The sequence below is a fragment of the Epinephelus fuscoguttatus genome, linkage group LG1, assembly GCF_011397635.1.
Source record: "Epinephelus fuscoguttatus linkage group LG1, E.fuscoguttatus.final_Chr_v1".
Lineage (NCBI taxonomy): Eukaryota > Metazoa > Chordata > Actinopteri > Perciformes > Serranidae > Epinephelus > Epinephelus fuscoguttatus.
Genome location: NC_064752.1, coordinates 48932090 through 48955696, shown reverse-complemented (window position 1 = coordinate 48955696; position 23607 = coordinate 48932090). Strand labels below are relative to the sequence as shown.

Here is a 23607-nt window from a genome sequence, read left to right as displayed (position 1 = left end):
GTTCCTGTCTTTTTTTTGTGGCTTCGCTCCACAGACCCCCCCAAAAAATATTTTCTCATCAGATCTACACGATTCATGTAGGTCACCTATTTTGTATTCAAAACAGCGAATTTCGCCGAAAGGTGAGCGATTTTCATGCCTGCTCTATGTGAGCAGGGCTTAGCTCCCAGCTACTGCTTAAACCTGTTAAGCCTGAAAGTCCCCCAATGGGGGGACTTTGAGAGTGACTTTGCAAGCACAGTGTGAAACAATACACTGATCACAAAGAATAAAGTGATGTTGCACATCAAATTAAACAGCAGAACCTGGGCTACAAGGCTGTAAAAAGCCTTTTTACATGCCCCAAACACAGCTCAAACAACAACTAAATAAACAACAACAAATCCAACTCCGTACAGCATGAATATCCCGACCCATTCGCTATATTTCGGGCTCTAACTCGACCATACATTATGCAAAACACACGCCGTTCATCTCAAATTAAAGCTGTTTCCACACATATGCGCAAAGCACTCTACCCCAAAGCATCAGAGAGCTAAAGGCCAAAGAACAACAACAACAGAAATCTTTTTGCCAAAATATATTTGTAATATCTCTCTTACTTTGTTGTTTTTTGCCGTGAAAAGCACATTCTGCCATTTAATTAGCTTCATTCCCGTTTACCGGATGTTGTCCATCATTCAAATGAATCCGGGAGGAAAACTTGACGGCCGGAGGTTCCAGGGGTAAGCATAACAATGACCACTCAAAGCTGCTGACATCTCCCCACAATGTGTTCTGCTGACTCTGATTGGCTTACAGTGCTGTTAGTCTTGTTTTGGTGGGTATAGCGTCATTCTATTGGCTCTAACGAATCAAACGAGATATCAATCACTCAAATTGACCAAGCCGTCACGGAGATATGGGCCTTCAAAGCTCAGAATAGAAAATCAGTTTCAAATGTAGTAGGTGTGTACTGGTCAGTTTGGAGTGGGAAATAGAGGAAAAAAACTAAACGGACAGTTCAATCAATATACAGTTGCATAGTTGTATGTGTATAACCTAAACTTCATTAGGGATTTACAGAAACAAAAAATGAAAGATATAGGATTGTACATGACAAAAATCATATGCAAACATGGTGCAATTTTGGAGAGCTTGCCTGAATTTTCTGTACTAAAACCTCTTTAATATTCACTGTATCAGAATCAATCTTTGCAGAGTTAATGTTCACATATTGTACTATGATTTGATAGAGGTTTAGAGCTGCAGCTGCATCATTCCAAAGGGATACTCATCCTAAAAATGCTTTTTTTTTTTAGGCAAACCTCAAAATGTTTCATTTGTGCTGTGTGCCATCTTCATTTACTCTTCACATATAACACATATACTGATATTTACACATCATAATAAATCTCACAAGTGTTCCCTTTACCATGACACCAAAAGTATTCAAATAGACCTTGTGGTTGCAGAGATATATTCATTTCATTATGGGTATGCAGTTTTTGAGCAGAGGCCTATAAAACAGGCTTAGGGTTTAAACTGACACACAGACGTAAGTGATATCAGTCCCCTTATGTTACAGTAAATTTACATTTTTACACTAATGTTTGCCATACACACATCAAATCATGGTCTTAAAATCCATCAAGGAAGGAAGAACTGCTTGATAAATCTCCAAGCCAGGACCCCACGTCAACCAGATACTGTCCAGGGGTCCAAACAGAAGCTCAGCAGCAGGAAGAACCTCACAGTCAGCAGAGCACCAGCACACCAATGAAGGCAAAAGATGTTTCAAGCAACAGTCCAAGACACAACCAGGCACATAATAAAATGGAAAACATGCAAGGATGTAAGTCAATGGTGAAATGACCAAGGAGTCGGAAACCATCAATACAGAGCCTGATCTTAAGTGGAATCAAGGGATCAGCAGAAAAGAAGTTGGAGCAGACAGGCGATGTACAGCTACGGAGAGGAGAAATTTGGAGTGAAGAAACAAGTCAGCAAGAAAAGTATGCCTCCACCCCTCAAATCCTGTCCTCTTTAGAAAATCCAACAACTTACTTAAAGGGCCAGTGTGTAATATTTGGCATGGTTTATTGTCAATCTGAATCTGAATCTGAATATTCTACCCATTAATATGTTTATTCAAGTGTATAATCGCTATAAAATAAAATTCGTTTGGTTTTCGTAGCCTTATAATTATGCTTTTATATACATTAATAGCAAGGGCCTTGCTTTAGAGAGGTCGCCATCTTGCGCCGCCATGTATGTACGGCAGACCGAGCGGACAATCCAGCCAACCAGAGAACGCGTTTCGCTGTATAAATGAACCAACAAAGACAGCGGAAGGAAGGAAGGAGGAGGAGGAAACAGCAGAGAGTGTTGGAAAGTAGTGAAAAGTTTTTTTAGTTATAAAGTTTGCTAATGGACCACTCTTACCACGCAACAGGAGAGAATGAACCCGAACCGTCATCTGCGAGGAAAAGAAGACGCAGCTTCACTCCTTGTGATGCACTCTCTGCGGCGCTTTTCCTCCTGATGATATATCTCCCCAGCGATGGTAGCACCGAATCCCATTCTGTGCATTCAGCCTCTCTTCTCGCCTGCTCAGCATCAAACACATGGAATTCCTCATCTGTATGCTCCGGCTCAAACAGGTATGGCTCTGGGTCTGTGTCCACTACAAAAAACTCTTCAAAATCGCGTTCAAAGTCGTTCATTGCAGCTACTATAGTCTGGAGATATTGCTAGGCTAAATAAACAGCTGAGCTCTGTTTACCGGCTCTGCTGTCAGTCAGTGTGCGGGCTGGAGACTGGCGGAGCAGAGAGGGAGGGGGTACCCGCTAGGCAATGGCGGTTTTAGGCGGGGGCCAGCAGGGGCCAGTGCCCCTGTAACTCCGAGTCTGGCCCCCCCTGTGCTTTTCATTTGACTCATGCCTGTCACATCATGTTTATGTAGTGATGTGAAATACGATCCGGAGTTTTCATGGGTCTTTTATTTTGAAAATCGACTGGATACTCTCGTCTTTTCTGCGCCTGACTTCCTGTTTGACTCATTTGGTCTGTGCAAATTGACGTGCCGTCAGAAATAGACCCGGCGTGTAATTTTGGAGCAGCTTCTTGAATGGCTGCTATTAGCTCCAGCACCCGCGCCTCGGCCGGATCACGCACGCCACGGATCCAGTGGGTTGCTATAAATGGGCCTGTCCCAGAGGCATTCAACTACCAGAGGGCTTTTGAAATGCTCTGATTCAGGGTGCTGTACTTGCAAATCGAGAGGGAGGGAGGAAAGCAGTAATTTGTGCCTGTTTGTGCATAATTTTATTTGAATCTCACCTTTTGTTTTCCTTTCGTTTTGCGTATTTTGTATTGTTTTGCATATCCGGAACTGTACTTGTGAGTGTGAGAATTTTAAAAGAATGTTTTGTCTGCACATGATTTTAAATATTAAAATAGCCCTCCAGAGGCAGATCAGTACGTCAGTCATTTTTCTTTAGATTACTGAAATGTTTAACCACTAATACTTGGCCGTATTTTAAGTGTAACCCTTCACCATAACATACAACTAGTGTTTTTATCAGTAAAAATGGAACATTTTTCACACATAAAAAGCACAAAGATGTTGAAATCTAGGCATATTCTGCCATCATAACTTTGCTCTCAGAATTCACCAGATTGATGCCTTTAAATCAAATACAAAATTTTCTCCCGGGGGAGCATGCCCCCGGACCCCCTTACACATATATATATCTTATTGTTCAGACTTAGATATTTGACCGTACTTGTATGTGCCCCTGTATCAAAAGGACTGGCCCTAGCTTGGCCCCCCCCATTGAAACTGGCCTAGAACCGCCACTGCCGCTAGGTATTGTAAACGAGAATGTGTGTATGAAGTGTGTCTGTTACGCTAGAAGAGTCAGAGTTTGGGACGGAGTCTTTTACCCCCTGGAGTGTTACCAGAGTTTTTGGAGTGCTCAAATAAGCTGGCCTTTTTCCCGAACGCTACTCTGGTCTCCTGTTCATGAGGGATTCATTACAATATCATAACATGGTTTAGATTTCTAAATAAATATTCACCTCCTCGCTAGATAGACCTACTCCTGAAAAACTCGTGCGCAAGGCTTTTTGTCCCTACGAGGCCACCGTCATTTACCCGATGGGAGGGGTGAGCGAGTGAGCCCTGCAGTCTAGAATTTGACCACTGATGTCACTGTTTTCAACCCATTTTACACACTGGCCCTTTAAGAAAGAAGAAGCTTGAGGAATTTGTAAAAAAAAAAAAATACCAACAGAAGAAAGAGAGGACATCAGTTTCTTTCAAGTGGAAATAAATCAGAAGCTCTCAAAGCTGCACAAAGAGGAGAATTTAAGGAAATGACACAAAGAGAAGAAAAAATCAAGAAGACTGTTACAAAGATCTGTTTAAGTTTATTAAAGAGAAAAGCAAATCCCTGAAAACATCAAAAGAGGAGGTTAAAGGACATCTCAGAACCATTCACACTGATGAAGCCAAAAGATGAAGCGATATTTGTCCCCACTGTCATACCACCAATCTCTGTGTTAACCAGGGGGGGTGTGAAGGACCAGGACACAGACCCAGAGCTGAGCAACGAACACAGGTTTATTTTGTGAGGGAATGGTAGGTTGGAAGGGAAGGAGGAGGCTCAGGGCGAGGAGCGGGAAGCGAGGAGGGGATCCAGGCGGCGAGGCAGTGGAGGGACCCGGGGAAGGCAGAGGAGCAGAGGCGTGGGGGGGGGGGATGGTGATGGCACATGGAGGGTAGCGGTGAGGGGAGCCGGGGCTGGAGCGGATCCAGTCGCGGTGAGGGGAGCCGGGGCTGGAGCGGATCCGGGGAGGCAGCGGCTGAGCAGGAGCTGGATGATTCCTGGGACACGAGAAAACACAAGGGAAGCACGAGGAATAAACACTGAAATCCACACAAACTGGAAGTCGGCCTGAGAGTTACCGCGCGGGGAACTGTAACGATCTGGCGAAGAATAACAGGAGAGCCGGAGTATTAGAGCTGAGTGGTGATGAGGTGATGAGCTCCAGGTGTGCATCCTGCAGCCACTGCGTGTGCCAGGGACCTGTCCCTAGGAGAGAGTGAGACACACAAGGGAGGGAGTTTAAAAACACAGACTCTGCAGGTGAGGATATGACAATCTCACCCCCACAACATAAACAATCACTTTCCGGTAGACAACTGACAACTGCAGAGATATGCAGAATCTGCAAACTTATTTCTGTTTTCATTTTCAGCCGTAACTGTAACATTCTGAAGATGTATACACTGTTCAAAAACCTTAAGGGAACACTTAGTCATCACAGTATAACACCAAGTCAGTTAAACTTCAGGGATATTAATCTGTACATTTAGGAAGCACAAGTGATTGTTAATCAATTTCACCTGCTTTGCAAATGAAAGTGAAAACAGGTGAGAGGCAGACAAAAGCAAGACAACACCAAAAAAGGAATGGTTTGCTACCAGGAGACCAACCGTTACACAAGGAAAGCTGGACAGGGTCATAGAAGGGCATCAACCCAGCAGCATGACTGGTATGTTCAGGAAGGAGGAACAGGAGGAGCACTGCCAGAGTCCTACAAAGTGGCCTCCAGCAGACTACAGGTGTGCATGTTTCTGACCAAAGTGAAACAGACTCCTGCAGACTACTGGTGTGCATGTTTCTGACCAAAGTGAAACAGACTCCTGCAGGTGGCATGAGGGCCTGATTTTCTCTGGTGGGACCTGTGCTCACAGCTCAGCACCGTGCAGCTCGATTGGCATTCGCCATTGAACACCAGAATTGGCAGGTCCACCACTGGCAACACAGATGAGAACAGGCTCACACTGAGCACATGTGACAGGTTTGAAAGAGTCTGGAGATGCCGTGTTGAACATTATGCTGCCTTTAACATCATCGAGCATGACCGGTTTGGCGGTGGGTCAGTGATGGTCTGGGGAGGCATATCCTTGAAGGCAGTGGCGGCTGGCCCATAGAGGACGCTTGGGCGCCGCCCCCCCTGGTATTTTTGGATTTTTCATTTATTTTTTTTAATAAACATTTTTAAAATTAACAATAATCACTTATTTTGAGTATGAATGTGTTTAAAATGCACCAAAACATGCCGTATATAAAATATAAATAATCATATTTTGGGGGGAAAATAGCTTCCTGGTCATCTCCTAACCTCATCGGAGCTTCTGGGGTGATAGAAACAGCGCCCAGTCAGTGCAGCAGCGCAGCCAATTGCTTACCTGTTGCTGACATTAGATATGCGCATAGCAACAGAAATGTATCCAATCAGCGTCGTCGAATCTGATGCCTAAAGGGCGATTAATTTATCGCCCCCAGCCGAGTCTGTCGGTGATGGAGTGGATATCTGAAGACATTGACAATGGTGGACGCGGACATTCAAGACAGAGGATTCCAGCAGCAGCCCCCGAATTCAATCAGGTCTCTTCTCCAAATTCCATTTGAGAGGAGATCAGCCGGACATCAAAATTAGCCAGCAAACCAGATAAAAAAGGTAAAGTGTATACGAGAGGCTTCTCGCATATTTGGTACAACAGGAAGGCTTGGCTAGCTGGATGCAGTCATGTAAATGCGATATTTTGCTTCCCATGTTTACTTTGTAAAATGGCGGGGACAGATACAACATGGACTGTTATAGGAGTGAGGGACATGAAGCATTTATCTGAAAAGTTTAAGAAACATGGGTGTACGAGGGCACATATGGAGAACACCGTCAAGCGAGCCATGCTAGGCAGAGCTAACATCGCTACGCAGCTGGACGAAGGTCACGGGATTGGTGTGAGGAAGCACAACGAAGAGGTGGATAAGAACAGGCACATTTTATCAAAGATAACTGACTGTATTAAATTCTGTGGGGCTTTTGAGCTGGCTTTGCATGGCCACAATGAGACAGAGTCCTCAGACAACCCAGGTGTTTTCAGGGGCTTAGTCGATCTGGTCGCCTCGCTCGATGCTGTACTGGAGGAGCACCTGAAGACAGCGACGGTTTTCAAAGGCACCTCAAAGACTGTGCAGAACGAACTGTTGAACTGCATGCTGTCAGTGCTTAAAACTCAAATTCTGGAGGAAGTAAAAAACACGGATTATCTTGCTATTCAGGCAGATGAGACAACTGACATTACCACCCGCTACCAGTTGGTGCTTGTGCTACGGTACATCGACACCCATAACAACATCCAAGAGCGTTTTTTCAAGTTCATCCCTCTTCAGAATGCAACCGCTGACACAATCGCAACAGCACTGTTGGAGAGGCTGAGCACCATCCTCCCTGCCGGACAGGAGAGCAGACTGATCACCCAGGCCTATGATGGGGCAGCAGTGATGAGGGGAGCCACAGGTGGAGTGCAGCATAAAGTAAGGGATGTGTACGCCAGTGCACACTACGTCCACTGCTATGCCCATCAGCTCAACGTCATCATGCAGCAGGCAACATCTCACATCCCCAGGATCAGTACTTTCTTTTCAGACCTTGGTGGATTTGCTGCGTTCTTCTCCTGGTCATTCAAGCGAACCAGTGTGCTTGATCAAGTGGTGGCACACAGACTTCGTGGAACTTCGACAACCAGTCGTGCTGTTAACACTGTGTATGAGCACAGGGATGACCTCCTTCAGTGTTTCCAGACCATCAGAGACTCTGGTGACTTTGATCCTCTAACTGTCAGAGAGGCCGGGGACTTTGTGAGAATGCTGGAAGATGAGGATTTCTGCTTTTTCCTGGTGTTGTTTCACAAGATTATGCCACACGTGGACATGCTGTTTAACCAGCTGCAGAAGAGGAACATCGACTCGGTCTACATCACAGGAGTCATTCAGAGGTTCACTGACCGCATGCAAAACATCAGGTAAATAATTATTTATCATTAGCTGAGAAAAATGCTTATTATGATATTTTTTTGCAATCTTAAACAGTGTAAAAACATAAATGACACTACAGCAACTCATAAATACTTGTTTCATCATTTTAAAGACAGCAAACAGGAAATTCATTTAGGATGATAATGTATACAGTCTATTAGACACAATGACAAGACTATTTTATTTTATGTCTCCAGTATGTTAGTTTCTGAAACAGTAATTGTGGATGGTAACTTGTGTTTTTGATTAGGGACTCCATTCCTTCTCTGGGTGAGGAATACAGTAGATCTGTGCAGCAGCAGCCCACAAAGAAATGGAGGACACTTGGAGAAGGAGAACAGCAGCAGTTGGCTACAGAGGTAAGCTGTAACATTACACTTCTGTTTACACTCAATGGTGTTTTTACTTTTTTTATTTATTAATGTGTAAAATTACCCTCTGCTATGTTTCTCTGTCTACCTTCCTCAATTCCTGAGTAATATCAAGAGTTATATATTTGTTTTTATTACGCCATGTTCAATTCACCACACATGTACTGAGGAAGGCAGACACTGAAGTGTTTAGATGTGGTTATTTCACATTCCTGATCTTAAGCAGTAAGCTATCCCATCTTTTCACAAAATAACATGCTCATCTCGTAAGAGGATACTGATGACATTTAGACTAACAGATGTGAAAATTAAATTCTGATGTTTACTATGTGTACTGACCTGTTTTTTTAATTTTTTATTTATGTATCATGTCATAGGTATGTGATACCATTCTGAGTCACGCCAGAGAGCGGTTCTCTTTTACCAAGCACCTCATCAGTGCCACTCTGCTGCAAGGAGACTTGTTTGCGCAACGCATTGTACAGTTCCCGGATGCAGCACTGGAAACCACCGTGGAGGCCTACCCCATGTTGAACAAGCCCAAGCTCAGAACAGAGCTATCCCTCATCTATGAGAATGGCGAGTTCAAGGCTTGCAGTGGTGCACTGACTCTGTTCCAGTTTTTCATGGAGAACAACCTTCAGGCCACATTCACTGAGACTGTCAGTCTTCTCAAGATTCTCATCACCACACCCATGACAACAGCAGAATCTGTAGAATCTCTACTAAAAAAGCCCACCCTGGATCCAGAGGTGTTAGCCAACTATAGACCAATATCTAATCTTCCCTTTATGTCAAAGATCCTTGAGAAAGTAGTCGCAGACCAGCTGTGTGATTTTCTCCAGGATAATAATTTATTTGAGGAATTTCAGTCAGGATTTAGAGTGCATCATAGCACTGAGACAGCTCTAGTTAAAATTACAAATGACCTTCTGATTGCTTCAGACAAAGGACTTGTCTCTGTACTTGTTTTATTAGATCTTAGTGCGGTGTTTGACACAATTGACCATCAAATTCTACTGCAGAGACTGGATCACTTAATTGGCCTAAAAGGTTCTGCACTGAGCTGGTTTAAATCTTATTTATCTGATCGTTTTCAGTTTGTTCACGTTCATAATGAATCGTCCTTACGTACCAAAGTTTGTTTTGGAGTTCCGCAAGGTTCTGTGCTCGGACCAATCCTATTTACTCTATATATGCTTCCTTTAGGTAACATCATTAGAAATCACTCTATAAATTTCCATTGTTATGCGGATGATACACAGTTGTATTTATCGATGAAGCCAGAAGAAAGCAATCAATTAACTAAACTCCATAACTGCCTTAAAGACATAAAAACTTGGATGAGCACCAATTTCCTGATGTTAAATTCAGACAAAACTAAAGTTATTGTTCTTGGCTCCAAACAACTCAGAGACTCTTTATCTGATGACATAGTTTCTCTAGATGGCATTGCTCTGGCCTCTAGCACTACCGTAAGAAACCTCGGAGGAATATTTGATCAAGATTTGTCTTTTAATTCTCATTTAAAACAAACCTCACAGACTACATTTTTTCGTCTGCGTAATATTGCGAAAGTTAGGCCTATCCTGACCCGAAAAGATGCAGAAAAATTGGTCCACGCTTTTGTTACCTCAAGGCTGGATTACTGTAACTCTCAATTATTAGGTAGCTAAGTAAGTAAGTCCTTAAAAACTCTCCAGCTAATTCAGAATGCGGCAGCACGTGTACTAACAGGAACTAAGAAACGAGGTCATATTTCTCCTGTTTTAGCTTCTCTGCACTGGCTCCCTGTAAAATCCAGAATTGAATTTAAAATCCTACTGTTAACTTATAAAGCTCTAAATGGTCAAGCTCCGTCATATCTTAGAGAGCTCATAGTGCCATATTATCCCACCAGAACACTGCGCTCTGAGAATGCAGGGTTACTCGTGGTCCCTGAAGTCTCCAAAAGTAGATCAGGAGCCAGAGCCTTTAGCTATCAGGCTCCTCTCCAGTGGAATCATCTTCCTGTTACGATCCGGGAGGCAGACACCGTCTTCATATTTAAGACTAGACTTAAGACTTTCCTCTTTGATAAAGCTTATAGTTAGGGCTGGCTCAGGTTTGCCCTGTACCAGCCCCTAGTTAGGCTGACTTAGGCCTAGTCTGCCGGAGGACCCCCCTATAATACACCAGGCACCTTCTCTCCTTCTCTCTCTCTCTCTCTCTCTCTCTCTCTCTCTCTCTCTCTCGTATTCTATTACTGCATCTTGCTAACTCAGCCATTGTGGATGTCACTAACTCGGCTTCTTCTCCGCCTTTGTGCTCCACTGTCTCTCAGATTAACTCATATCGCAGCGGTGCCTGGACAGCGTGACGTGTGTGGTTGTGCTGCTGCCGTGGTCCCGCCAGATGCCTCCTGCTGCTGCTGCCATCATTAGACATTAGTCATATTTCTACTGTTATTATACACATATGACTATTGTCACACTTGTATACTGCCAGATATTAATACTTACTTTCAACATATTGTACCGCAGTAGCCAGAACTATAACTATAATATTATTACATTCACTAATGTTGTTTTAAGCTACTGTCATTACCTGCATCTCTCTCTCTCTCTCTCTCTCTCTCTCTGTCTCATTGTGTCATGTGGATTACTGTTAATTTGTTATGCTGATTTGTTCTGTACGACATCTATTGCACGTCTGTCCATCCTGGAAGAGGGATCCCTCCTCAGTTGCTCTTCCTGAGGTTTCTACCGTTTTTTTTCCCCGTTAAAGGGTTTTTTTTGGGGAGTTTTTCCTTATCCGCTGCGAGGGTCATAAGGACAGAGGGATGTCGTATGCTGTAAAGCCCTGTGAGGCAAATTGTGATTTGTGATATTGGGCTTTATAAATAAAATTGAATTGAATTGAGAATCAGAGAGGTGCTTCTCTACTTTAAAGAGGATCAAGACCTTCCTGAAGAACACCATGACGCAGGATCGCCTGAATGCTCTGGCCATGCTCTCCATGGAGAAAAACCTTGTCAGAAACATCCCTGACTTTAATAATAGGGTCATTGAGAGCTTTGCCACTCAGAAGGACAGAAGGGCAAAATTCCTGTACAAATAGATACACACACACACACACACACACATATTCCCTTAACCAAATCTTTCTTTACAGTATCTCACATACTGTAAGTGAGTACACCCCTCCCATTTTTGCAGATATTTCATTATATATTTTCATGGGACAACACTATAGAAATGACACTTTGATATAACTTAAAGTAGTCAGTGTACAGCTTGTATAGTAGTATAGATGTACCTTCCTCTGAAAATTACTCAAAACACAGCCATCAACATCTAAACAGCTGGCAACATATGTGAGTACACCCCACAGTGAACATGTCCAAATTGTGCCTAAAGTGTCAATATTTTGTGTGCCAACCATTATTATCTAGCACTGCCTTAACTGTTTTGGGCATGGAATTCACCAGAGCTCACAGGTTGCTTCAGAAATCCTCTCCCACAGCAGATGGATGTGGTTTTGGATCATGGTTTGGGGCTGCATGAGTGCTGCCACCACTATACTTGACTGTAGGCAAGGGACAGTTGTCTTGGTGCTCTTCGCCAAGGTGCTACACATGCTGAAAGAGCACCAAGACAACTGTCCCTTGCTTACAGTCAAGTATAGTGGTGGCAGCATCATGATTTGGGGCTGCCGAGTGAGTGCTGCCGGCTCTGGGGAGCTCGGCTCACTTAGGGAAACATGAATTCAGAGCAAAGCATGATCGCCCCTCTTCAGAAACTGGGCTGCAAGTTTTCATTATCAAGTTTTCCAACATGATAATGACCCAAAACACACCTAGTAGATGACAACTGCCTTGCTAAGGAAGCTGAAGGTGAAGGTGATGGACTGGCCAAGTATGTATCCAGCCCTAAACTCACCTGTGCACCTGTGGGCCATCCTCAAGCTGAAGGTGGAGGAGCGCAAGGTGTCTTCACATCCATCTGCTCCATGATGTCATCATGGAGGAGTGGGAGAGGATTCCTGAAACAACCTGTGAGCTCTGGTGAATTCCATGCCCATAAGGGTTAAGGCAGTGCTAGATAATAATGGTTGGCACACAAAATATTGGCACTTTAGGCACAATTTGGACATGTTCACTGTGGGGTGTACTCACATATGTTGCCAGCTGTTTAGATGTTGATGGCTGTGTTTTGAGTAATTTTCAGAGGAAGGTAAATCTATACTACTATACAAGCTGTACACTGACTACTTTAAGTTATATCAAAGTGTCATTTTCTATAGTGTTGTCCCATGAAAAGAGATAATAAAATATTTCCAAAAATGGGAGGGGTGTACTCACTTATGTGAGATACTGTAGTTGACCTTGGCACAAGACATCATCCAGCAATATATTGCACTTTAGAAATTTCTAATATTTTGTCTTAGTAGTGTGTTTGCTAATATTATTGTATATCTAATCTGTTCATTATTTTCTTGATTGTTTAGTCTATAAAATGTTTTTTCATTGACTCATATTAGACATATGAAAGAAGCAAATCAAAATTAAAAAAAAAAATTTTGGAATCTTACCTTGGAAAATCACTCAAATGCTGACATTATTATCAAAATTGTTGCAGATAATATTTGTCTTGATCGACTAATTGAAAAATCAGTTAATTGTTGCAGTTCTGACCACATTACATTTAGATAACATTTAGCTTGATCATAAAGTACTGTACAGTATTCGTTTGAGTTTGAGTTCAGCCACTTTATATTCATTTCTTTATTATACAGTGGTGGAAAAAAGTTTTCGGACACCCTGTGCATTTGTGAAATACTGCATTAAGAATAACTTTTAGGTCTTCAAGTGCAGTTTCTTTTAGTACAGTCACAGCCAAAATACTAAATAAATCCTAAAAAAGCCATTAAAAACTTAAAATTGATTGGTTCCTAAAAATACATAAGAAATTTTGAGTATTGGGTCATTTTGGTACCAGTGATAATGGTCGTTCTTTGTATTAAAAGACAAAATTTTTGTTGCCAGGCTTCGTGTCTACATAAAGCCAGCACATTTGAAAGTTCTTCGGACACAAAAATGGCTAAAACAAGGAACCTAACGCAGGAAACAGGCCTGAAGATAAAGATTCTCAGCCAGGAAGGGTACAGCTGCCGCCAGATAGCCAGGAAGTGCAGATGCAGTCCTTCAGCAGTTGGATACACTCTGCAGAAATACAGACGAACCAACAGCTTGGAAGACAAACCAAGATCTGGGCGTCCAAGGGTTTCTTCAGCAAGAAATGACCGCATCCTGATCCGCATGTGCAGGCAAAACCGCCAAATGACATCACAGGACCTTCAGCAGCAGTGGTCAAACCAAACTGGTGTCCAGTGTTCCACCCGCACTGTACGTGGCCAACTTTTAGATCATGGCTTAAGGTCCTACAAGGCTATCAAGAAGCCCCTGATCAATGAGAGACAGAGGTTAGCCCGATGTCGTTGGGCCCAGGCACACAAAAACTGGACAGCCAGGAACTGGAAGAAGATTTTGTGGTCAGATGAGTCCAGTTTCCAGCTTTATCTTCCTCCTACTAATGTGAGGGTACGCAGAAGGCCAGGCGAAGCATTATCTCCAGCATGTACAGTACCTACCGTCAAGCATGGTGGGGGCAGTATCATGGTTTGGGGATGCATGAGTGCTGCTGGTGTTGGTCATCTCACTGTCTGTGATGGCACATTGAACTCTACCAAGTATTGTACCATTCTCGAAACCCACATGCTCCCTTCTGCGCGTGCACTGTTCCGTCGAAGTAAAAACTGGATGTTTCAACAAGATAATGCCCCTTGCCACACATCCAAGGCCAGTAGAACTTGGCTGCAGGAGCACAGTATCCAGGTCTTAGAGTGGCCAGCTCAATCCCCGGACATGAGCCCCATTGAAAATCTGTGGTGGATTATCAAAAGGTCTGTTTCGAAGCATAAACCAAAGAATTTAGAAGAATTAAAAGCAGTAATTCAAGAAGAATGGGACAAGATTACCCCTCAGCAGTGTGAAAGGCTCGTGGGGAACATGCCAGCCAGGATTAGAACTCTACTACGTGCCAGTGGCAGGACTACTAAATATTAATTTGATGATGTGATGGTTTATTTATTTTTTGTTCAGTTTTGAACACATTCTCTGTTATTTGTTGACTTTGATACCGACAATGTTGAGAACTGACATATTGAAACTGTCAAGAATTTAGTTTTGTTAGTTTTTCTTGTAACAATAAACAAAACAATATAATTTGTATTTGTTTGTATCTGTCTAATGCAGCCACACCTTTTGAAACACAAAAAAGATTTTTCCACAAATATTTCATGATAATATTTGAGATCGTGTAAAATTTTAAGGGTGTCCGAAAACTTTTTTTCACCACTGTACATCCTTTATACAGTGTTAATTTCATAGATACATTACTACAATCTATATAATTTTGTTATTGTATATAGTCCACTTTGCACTCTGTTCTGGTGGCGTGTCTCTTGTGTTGCCTATTTACTACTAAATCACCGTTTCATGTGCTCAGCTGTGCACCTCAGCCACAAGGGGGCACTGGCGTAACAGTCAACAGCCTTGTGTGTAAAAATGTGTCAATGTAATTAAGTAATTTGTTTACATGTTCAGTTTCAAATGCAAAACTTGTGTTTGTGCAATATGATGTTTATGTTTTTGTGCAAGAATGCCTCAACTTTTTAATACTGGTATTAAATAATTACTATTTCACAGAGCACTGGTATCCTGTTGTTTGTGTTAAATTGGGATAGTTACTGAAACTGGCTTAATATGGCACAGCCCCACCTAGAGTATTTTTCACCAGCCGCCACTGCTTGGAGGGTCGCACAGACCTCCATGTCATAGACAACAGCACCCTGGCTGCTATTAGGTACTGTGATAAAAGTCGCCTCAAGGTGATTGTCAGACCTAACACAGGTGCAGTGTAGGCAGTTCCTGGATGGTGAAAGCTTTGATGCCATTGACAGGCCCTCTCATTCCCCTGACCTATATCCAATTGATTACCTATGGGATGTTATGCATCAGTGCAGGCGATTCTCCTCCAGAGAAACATAAGTCTTTGCCAGTTCGCCTGGCAAAGATGGGGGAGAGTGCTCATCCCAAAAGAAAAAAAAAATGTGTCCACAATTGAACAGTTTTGCCAAATAAGTCTTCTAAACCTCGAAGACAAGACCTTATTCAGTGTGTTGGGACAGAGACTTACAAAGTATTGGAAACAAAACCAGTTAATTGATTGAGTTCAATTTAATAAAAAAAAAAAAAAAAGCTGGCATAGCAGGCTTCTCGGGATGCCAGGACAGTAAGGACAGGCTCCTTGACCTGATCAATGCCTATGGATCAGTCCTACATTAAATACCGTGGTCTGCTTTTTCATCAATTCAGGTCTATGCAACAATGACAGATCTGGTAAAATACTCCTTCCAGGGTCCAGCATGTCTCACATCAGACTATGCCACAGCTTGACAGCCAGTGGAAGCAGGCATCATGGCAGGGTTCACCATCTCCTATTGGCCTTCACTTTGGCAAGGGAGCTCATTATCAAGCCTGAAAATGGGTTGTGGGAGGAAAACAGCTACAGTTTGTTTTGAGGTTACCATAGATACAAGCCTACATGGACAATATAACAACACTGCAAACAGCTGTCTTCTGGAAAAGCTTCATCAAAAGATCACTAAGGCATGGATGAAAATCAAGCCCAGCAAGTGCAATGGATGAGAACCCAAATGCAGCACCACCGACAAAAAGGACAGTTTGTACAGGAGAGTCTCTGGCATTAGACAGTGGGCCGAACGCGTTTTTCGTATTGTTGATCGATTTCCATCGATAGAGTATACAGTTTTTTGTGTGTGATATTAAACAATTCTATAGAGTCCGGGAAAATTTGTTGGCAGCTCTGGTTTGATCATATATTTTCACAAACTTGTATTTTAATTGTCACTCTGCTCAGGCAACTTGCGGGATAACTCTAGCTGATGAACCAATCAGATTGTAGTTTAGAGAATATCAACCAATGGCAGACGGCCTTAGGACTCGAAAATGTAAACAGGGAAGACTGACAGCTCCATCTTTTTTTGACTTATTATTATGTCAAAATGAACAATTTAATGTAAATATATGGGTGGCACGGTGGTGTGGTGGTTAGCACTCTCGCTTCACAGCAAGAGGGTTGCCAGTTCGCCCTTCTGTGTGGAGTTTGCATGTTCTCCCCGTGTCAGCGTGGGTTCTCTCCGGGCACTCCGGCTTCCTCCCACAGTCCAAAGACATGCAGATTGGGGACTAGGTTAATTGATAACTCTAAATTGTCCATAGGTGTGAATGTGAGCGTGAATGGTTGTTTGTCTCTATGTGTCAGCCCTGCGATAGTCTGGCGACCTGTCCAGGGTGTACCCTGCCTCTCGCCCGATGTAGCTGGGATAGGCTCCAGCCCCCCCGCGACCCTCAAGAGGATGAAGCGGTTAGAAGATGAATGAATGTAAATATATGGTATATAATCACCATCATCATATTGCTGATAATAGCGACAGCCTACAGTCTCTGCGTTGTGTTGTGATAATGACGAATGGCTAACAGTTAGTAACGTCAGTTGACTCCAACGAAGACACACAGATGCTCCGATGTTGATTCAATGATGACTGTTTATTGCTTACAAGCACTTCGGGGTCTGGGGGATACAAGCCCGGTCTCAGTAAAACTATTTAATATAAATAAAATCATAATCAAAGGAAACTTACAATGCTAATAAATGATGTCAACATGACGAAGCTTAATAACCGTTAAATAACAAATTACATGGTCAACGGTTTAACCTTGACCAGGATCAAAGACCATACCTGTCAAGTTTTGGATCTGAAAATAAGGGAAATTTTCCGGCGCCCGCCGCGAGCCGTCCCACCACCCCAACCAAGCTCCAGTATCCCTTACATTTTAAGACAGGTGTACAGGAAATCTAAAATAACCACTTGTCAACCACTTACTAACTACAATTAGGTGATCAGAATCTGATAGGCCTACCTTTGTTGACATTGAAATGCTGTGAACATTCCTAAATTATAATACAGGGTTATTATGTTATTATAATACGGGAGATTTACGGGAAAATACTAATACGGGAAGACGGTGGGAAAGAGGGGTAAAATACGGTAGTTTCCTGGCCAAAACGGGAGACTTGACAGCTATGTCAAAGACTTACTATAGCCTATTACAAATTACATAAAAGACACTATTGATACAGATGAACCAGTACACATTGATAATAACTCTGAATGTCAATATAGTTATAATTAGTAATAAAGTCTCTCTCAGATCAGCTATACATTAATATTTACAAGTTTCCATTTAACAGTCACACACTCACCTGAGGGATACAATCCTGGTCTGACTTGTTCCCCGATGATGGGCTTTATAGCTGCATCGTTACCTTGGATACTGTGTAGCCAAGTATTAAATTTGAAATATAAGATAACAGCATAAAAATATGAAAATAACACAAATATGTACACCTTACAAATATTAAATGAAGGTAAAATTACTGGCAAAATTATATTCTATATTACAAGATTTTGCTATTCGACATAGTGACCATTTAAAGCTCAACTGATGTATTTAATGTAACATGCAAGAGGCGTATATTACATCTGCTTCTCATATTGTTCTAATACTATACAAAAGAGTAATTTTAATATATATGTATATATTTCTTAATAATTGACCCTAAACTGACTAGTTTATAAGCTTCTAGAGTCTAATGAATGACCTAATAAACTACAATATACAACAAGTGATGAGTCTGAGTCGTTTTCTCCACTTGATTTATTTTTTTTTTAAATGTCATCTCATTTGCATCAACCCAAACACATGTTTACCTTAGCTAGCACATCTGCAGCTATTGTAAGAAGCATTTGTAAGAAGTTCTCTGGAGTGGGTCAGTTTTGATACTAAAGAAAGCCAAGTTGCAGCAATAGCTGTAGAAAAATATGAGTTAAAGGAAAATGTCTGTGTGCCAGCTAATGTTGGCTACCACCGAGAATGTTATATGCAATATGCCAACAGAAGAAACACTGAGAGAGATCGCAAGAGTAAAGAGAGGGCAATACAGCAGATTGGTTTGTACAACATTGTGGTTTTGACTTTGGACAGTACATTCAATTTTCATATCATAAATATTCATATATCATACAGTGGTGAAGTATTCAGATCCTTTTGTTATTCATATATCATACAGTGATGAAGTATTCAGATCCTTTTGTTATTCATATATCATACAGTGGTGAAGTATTCAGATCCTTTTGTTCAGTAAAAGTACTAATACTATAGTCATCACATAGTTTGATAGTTAGATAGTTTGCGTCTGATTTCCTGTCAACTCCATGGTCTCTCGAACCAGCAGGCGAGGATCAAGATGTCACACATGTGTCCAGACGATGTGTAACAGCCTTTCAGTCATTCATTCAGTCAGTGGCGAAGATGAAGACGGCCCATCGATGTCGTCCATGACAGCGGGGCCCGAGCAGTGCAGTCAGGATACTCTGAGCGTTAGCTACTGCAGCCTCATTAGTAAGCTGAGTTAGCTGTACTCATAGAGGTTGTACTGCGGCTAAAAGTCCGTTCACTTTGCTAGTGATGAATGCTAACAACACATCGGTGGCTAATGAGCTAATACACAACATGAATAACTGTTCAAAACACTTCAACTGAGTAAACGTTAGAAACATCTTCAGCTTCTCACGGAAGATATGCAGAAAATGTCCAGGTGAATACTGTCGGTTAGATAGCATAAAGACCATGAATAAAGACACAGACTACATACTTTTTACGGTTAACTCCGGTCAATTCCGGTCAACTCCTCTGAGCCGTGTTTACTTCCTATTTGGGCGAATATCATTGGCACAATTCAAGTCAGGTGACGCTGGAACTTGTTGTTGATTGGTTTGCGGTATAGTACGCCATAGCGTTTGCCTGATTAGTTTATCAAACATAAGTGTAGTTTTCATAAAAATATGATCAAATTGAGACTGCCAACAAACGAAAACTTGTTCAGAAAAAATGTATTAAGTTAATGTTAAAAAAGCAGCTACTCTATCGCTGAGGATCGATCATTTCAAAAACAAAAGCAGATAGCAACCTTCGGCCCACCGCCTACATCTGCTGGATGCACACTCACACCAGGGAGATCAATTGTGTGCATGGGTACTGTGAGGGAGCAGGTGGGAGTATGGGGTACCTGATGACCCCAACAATGTACCTACTTTCCCTTTCACCACCCCTGTCCCACTACTGACTTACCACAGGGATTGAAATATCAAGTCCTAGTAGCTTGAGTGGTATCAGTCTTATCATCTACTGAATTTCTGCCAGAGACTGAACAAGCATACTGCTCAAAATGATCAATCAATTTTATTTATAAAGCCCAATATCACAAATCACAATTTGCCTCACAGGGCTTTACAGCATACGACATCCCTCTGTCCTTAAGACCCTCACAGCGGATAAGGAAAAACTCCCTAAAAAAAACCCTTTAACAGGGGAAAAAACGGTAGAAACCTCAGGAAGAGCAACTGAGGAGGGATCCCTCTTCCAGGACGGACAGACGTGCAATAGATGTCGTACAGAACAGATCAACATGATAAATTAACAGTAATCCATATGACACAGGGAGAGAGAGAGAGATATGCAGGTAATGACAGTATCTTACAACAACATTAATGGAAGTAATAATATTATAGTTATAGTTCTGGTTACTGCGGTACAATATGTTGAAAGTATGTATTAATACCTGGCAGTATACATGTGTGACAATAATCATATGTGTATAATAAAATAAATTTATAGAGTGATTTCTAATGATGTTACCTAACGGAAGCATATATAGAGTAAACAGGATTGGTCCGAGCACAGAACCTTGCGGAACTCCAAAACAAACTTTAGTACGTAAGGATGGTTCATTGCGAACGTCAACAAATTGAAAACGATCAGATAAATAAGATTTCAACCAGCTTAGTGCTGAACCTTTTAAGCCAATTAAGTGATCCAGTCTCTGCAGCAGAATTTGATGGTCAATTGTGTCAAACGCCGCACTAAGATCTAATAAAACAAGTACAGAGACGAGTCCTTTGTCTGAAGCAATCAGAAGGTCATTTGTAATTTTAACTAGAGCTGTCTCAGTGCTATGATGCACTCTAAATCCTGACTGAAATTCCTCAAATAAATTATTATCCTGGAGAAAATCACACAGCTGGTCTGCGACTACTTTCTCAAGGATCTTTGACATAAAGGGAAGATTAGATATTGGTCTATAGTTGGCTAACACCTCTGGATCCAGGGTGGGCTTTTTTAGTAGAGGTTTAATTACAGCTACCTTAAAAGACTGTGGTACGTAGCCTGTTAATAAGGATATATTGATCATATCTAATATATGAGTGTTAACTAAAGGAAAGACCTCCTTAAGTAGCCTAGTTGGGATGGGGTCTAAGAGACACGTTGATGATTTGGATGAAGAAATCACTGCAGTCAATTCTTGAAGAGAAATTGGGGAGAAGCAATCTAAATATATATTAGATTTTACAGCTGTGTTTGAGGTTAGATAGGTACTATCTGAGGGCAGGAGGTCATGAATTTTGCCTCTAATAGTTAGAATTTTGTCATTAAAAAAGCTCATAAAATCATTACTGCTAAGGGCTAAGGGAATACAAGGCTCAATAGAGCTTTGACTCTCAGTCAGCCTGGCTACAGTGCTGAAAAGAAACCTGGGGTTGTTCTTATTGTCTTCTATTAGAGCTGAGTAATAGTTTGCTCTGGCATTGCGGAGGAAGTTTTGAGACTGTCTGTCCAGATTAAACGAGATTCTTCCAGTTTGGTTAATCGCCAATTCCTTTCAAATTTTGCGATATTTGTTTTAACTTACGGCTTTGAGAGTTATACCAAGGAGCGAACTTTCTTTGCTTTTAACTTCTTTTTAAGAGGAGCTACAGAGTCGAGCGTTGTTCGTAGCGTCCTACGGTGCTATCAACAAAATGATCAATTCGGGAGAGGTTAAAGTCGGCACGGGAAACCTCTGTTACTGAAGGTATTGGTATTGAATTTAACGACGAAGTAATCTTTTCCTTAAGTTTTGCGACAGCACTATCTGATAAACATCTAGTATAGTAACTGTTGCTGAGTGGCGTGTAATCGAGTAAAAGAAATCAAAAGTAATCAGATAATGATCCGATAGCGAGGGATTCTGTGGAAAGACTTTTAGGTTATCAATTTTAATTCCATACGTCAGAACTAGATCAAGGGTATGGTTAAAACAATGAGTAGGTTCATGTACACCCTGACTGAAGCCAATGGAGTCTAATAATGAGATAAACACGGTAGCCAGGGAGTCATTATCAACGTCGACATGAATGTTAAAATCGCCTACAATAATAACTTTATCTGATTTAAGAACTAAACTGGATAAAAACTCTGAGAATTCAGATAAAAATTCAGAATACGGGCCAGGAGCACGGTACACTATAACAAATAAAAGTGGCTGCGAGGTTTTCCAGGTCGGATGTAAAAGACTAAGAACGAGGCTTTCAAATGAATTATAATCTAATTTAGGTTTAGGGCTGATTAACAGACTAGAGTTAAAAATGGCTGCAACTTCCTCGGCCGCTGCCTCGAGGAATGTGGGTATTATTATGACTGGGAGGAGTGGACTCATTTAGACTGACATATTCATCTTGACACAGCCAGGTTTCAGTGAGACTGAGTAAATCAATATGATTATCTGATATTAATTTTACTAACACTGCTTTAGACGATAGAGACCTGATATTTAACAGTCCGCATTTAATTCTCCTGTTTTGTCTTTCTGTCACAGAAGAGGTTTTAATTTTTATGAGGTTGTTATGCACAACTCCTCTTTGTTTAATTTTAGATTTAAATAATTTAGCGGTCGGGGACAGACACCGTTTGTATAAAACTATTAAAACTATGGCTGGGTAACTGAACTAGAAGCTCAGAGAGGCGTTTAGGACTGCGACTCTGAGTCCTGGTCTCAACTCTGGGTTGTCAGGGATTTAAATTACTAATAAAGTTTGCCAGGTTCCTAGAAATGAGAGCAGCTCCATCCAAAGTGGGATGAATGCCGTCTCTCCTAATAAGACCAGGTTTTCCCCAGAAAGTTTGCCAATTATTAACAAAACCCACATCGTTTGCTGGACACCACCTGGACAGCCAGCGGTTAAATGATGACATGCGGCTAAACATGTCATCACTGGTCAGATTTGGGAGGGGTCCAGAGAAAACTACGGAGTCCGACATCGTTTTTGCGTATTCACACACCGAAGCAATATTAATTTTAGTGACCTCCGATTGGCGTAACCGGGTGTCATTGACGCCGACGTGAATAACAATCTTACTGAATCTACGTTTAGCTTTAGCCAGCAGCTTTAAATTTGACTCAATGTCGCCCGCTCTGGCCCCAGGGATACATTTGACTATGGCCGCTGGTGTTGCTAACTTCACGTTTCTCAGAATAGAGCTGCCAATAACCAGAGTTTTATCCTCAGCGGGTGTGTCGCTGAGTGGGGAAAAGCGGTTGGAAACGTGAACAGGCTGGTGGTGAGCCGTGGGCTTCGGCTTGAGCTGTGCTTCTGGCGAATCAGTAACTCCAACCTCCCGGCTGAACGGGAGTTACCGGAGGACAGTTAGCAGAGGCTAAGGCTAGGCTATGTGGCTCCGCACCGGCTACAGGGGACTGGCTAACTACCGCAGCTACTGAATGGTTTTCCATGGTGCGGAGCCGCGCTTCTAATTCACTAAGCCTCGCCTCCAACGCAGCAAATAAGCTACACTTGTTACAGTTACCACTGTCGCTAAAGGAGGCAGAGGCATAACTGAACATTTGACACACCGAGCAACAGAGAGCAGGAGAAGGAGAAGCCATGGCTAAGCTAATGTAGCTAATAAGGCTAAGAGCGTGCAAACAACAGCTAAGAGATTAGCGAGAAAGTCGTAGAAAGGAGGAGAGCTATAGGTGCTTAAACAGAACCAGTGTGGGTTATGACTTGAAGTAGACGTTAAAGCAACTGAGGTGAGAAAGCAGGCAAGTGGAATTCACCAGAGCAGTACAGAGACGCTGTCACAGAAACACCGGAAATGACACAACTCGCTTACCGCAATACGTCAGCACGTATGTCCACCATTCGATGATGAACTTTACTTTGACTGGCAGTCATGTTTTGGCAACATCTGCATCATCCCATTCTCCCTCATCTGCCCCTGTTTCCCCATTCCCTCATCTCCATCTGTCTGTGCTGTTTGTTTCTGTTTTTCTTTTTTTTTTTATATGCAGTCATGC

The 23607-nt window shown here is 42.1% G+C and overlaps 1 protein-coding gene across 1 annotated transcript in view; it reads right to left on the bottom strand.

The window, feature by feature from the left end:
• Nucleotides 1-4545: 4545 nt before the first annotated feature.
• The window catches only part of LOC125895321 (uncharacterized), a 173238-nt gene continuing 154176 nt past the window's right edge, over nt 4546-23607 (bottom strand). The window contains exons 2-3 of the mRNA XM_049587068.1: nt 4952-5078; nt 4546-4870 (exon numbers count right to left, since the gene is read on the bottom strand). Coding sequence (XP_049443025.1) covers nt 4546-4870; nt 4952-5078 — 452 coding nt within the window. The remainder of the gene's footprint in view (nt 4871-4951; nt 5079-23607) is intronic.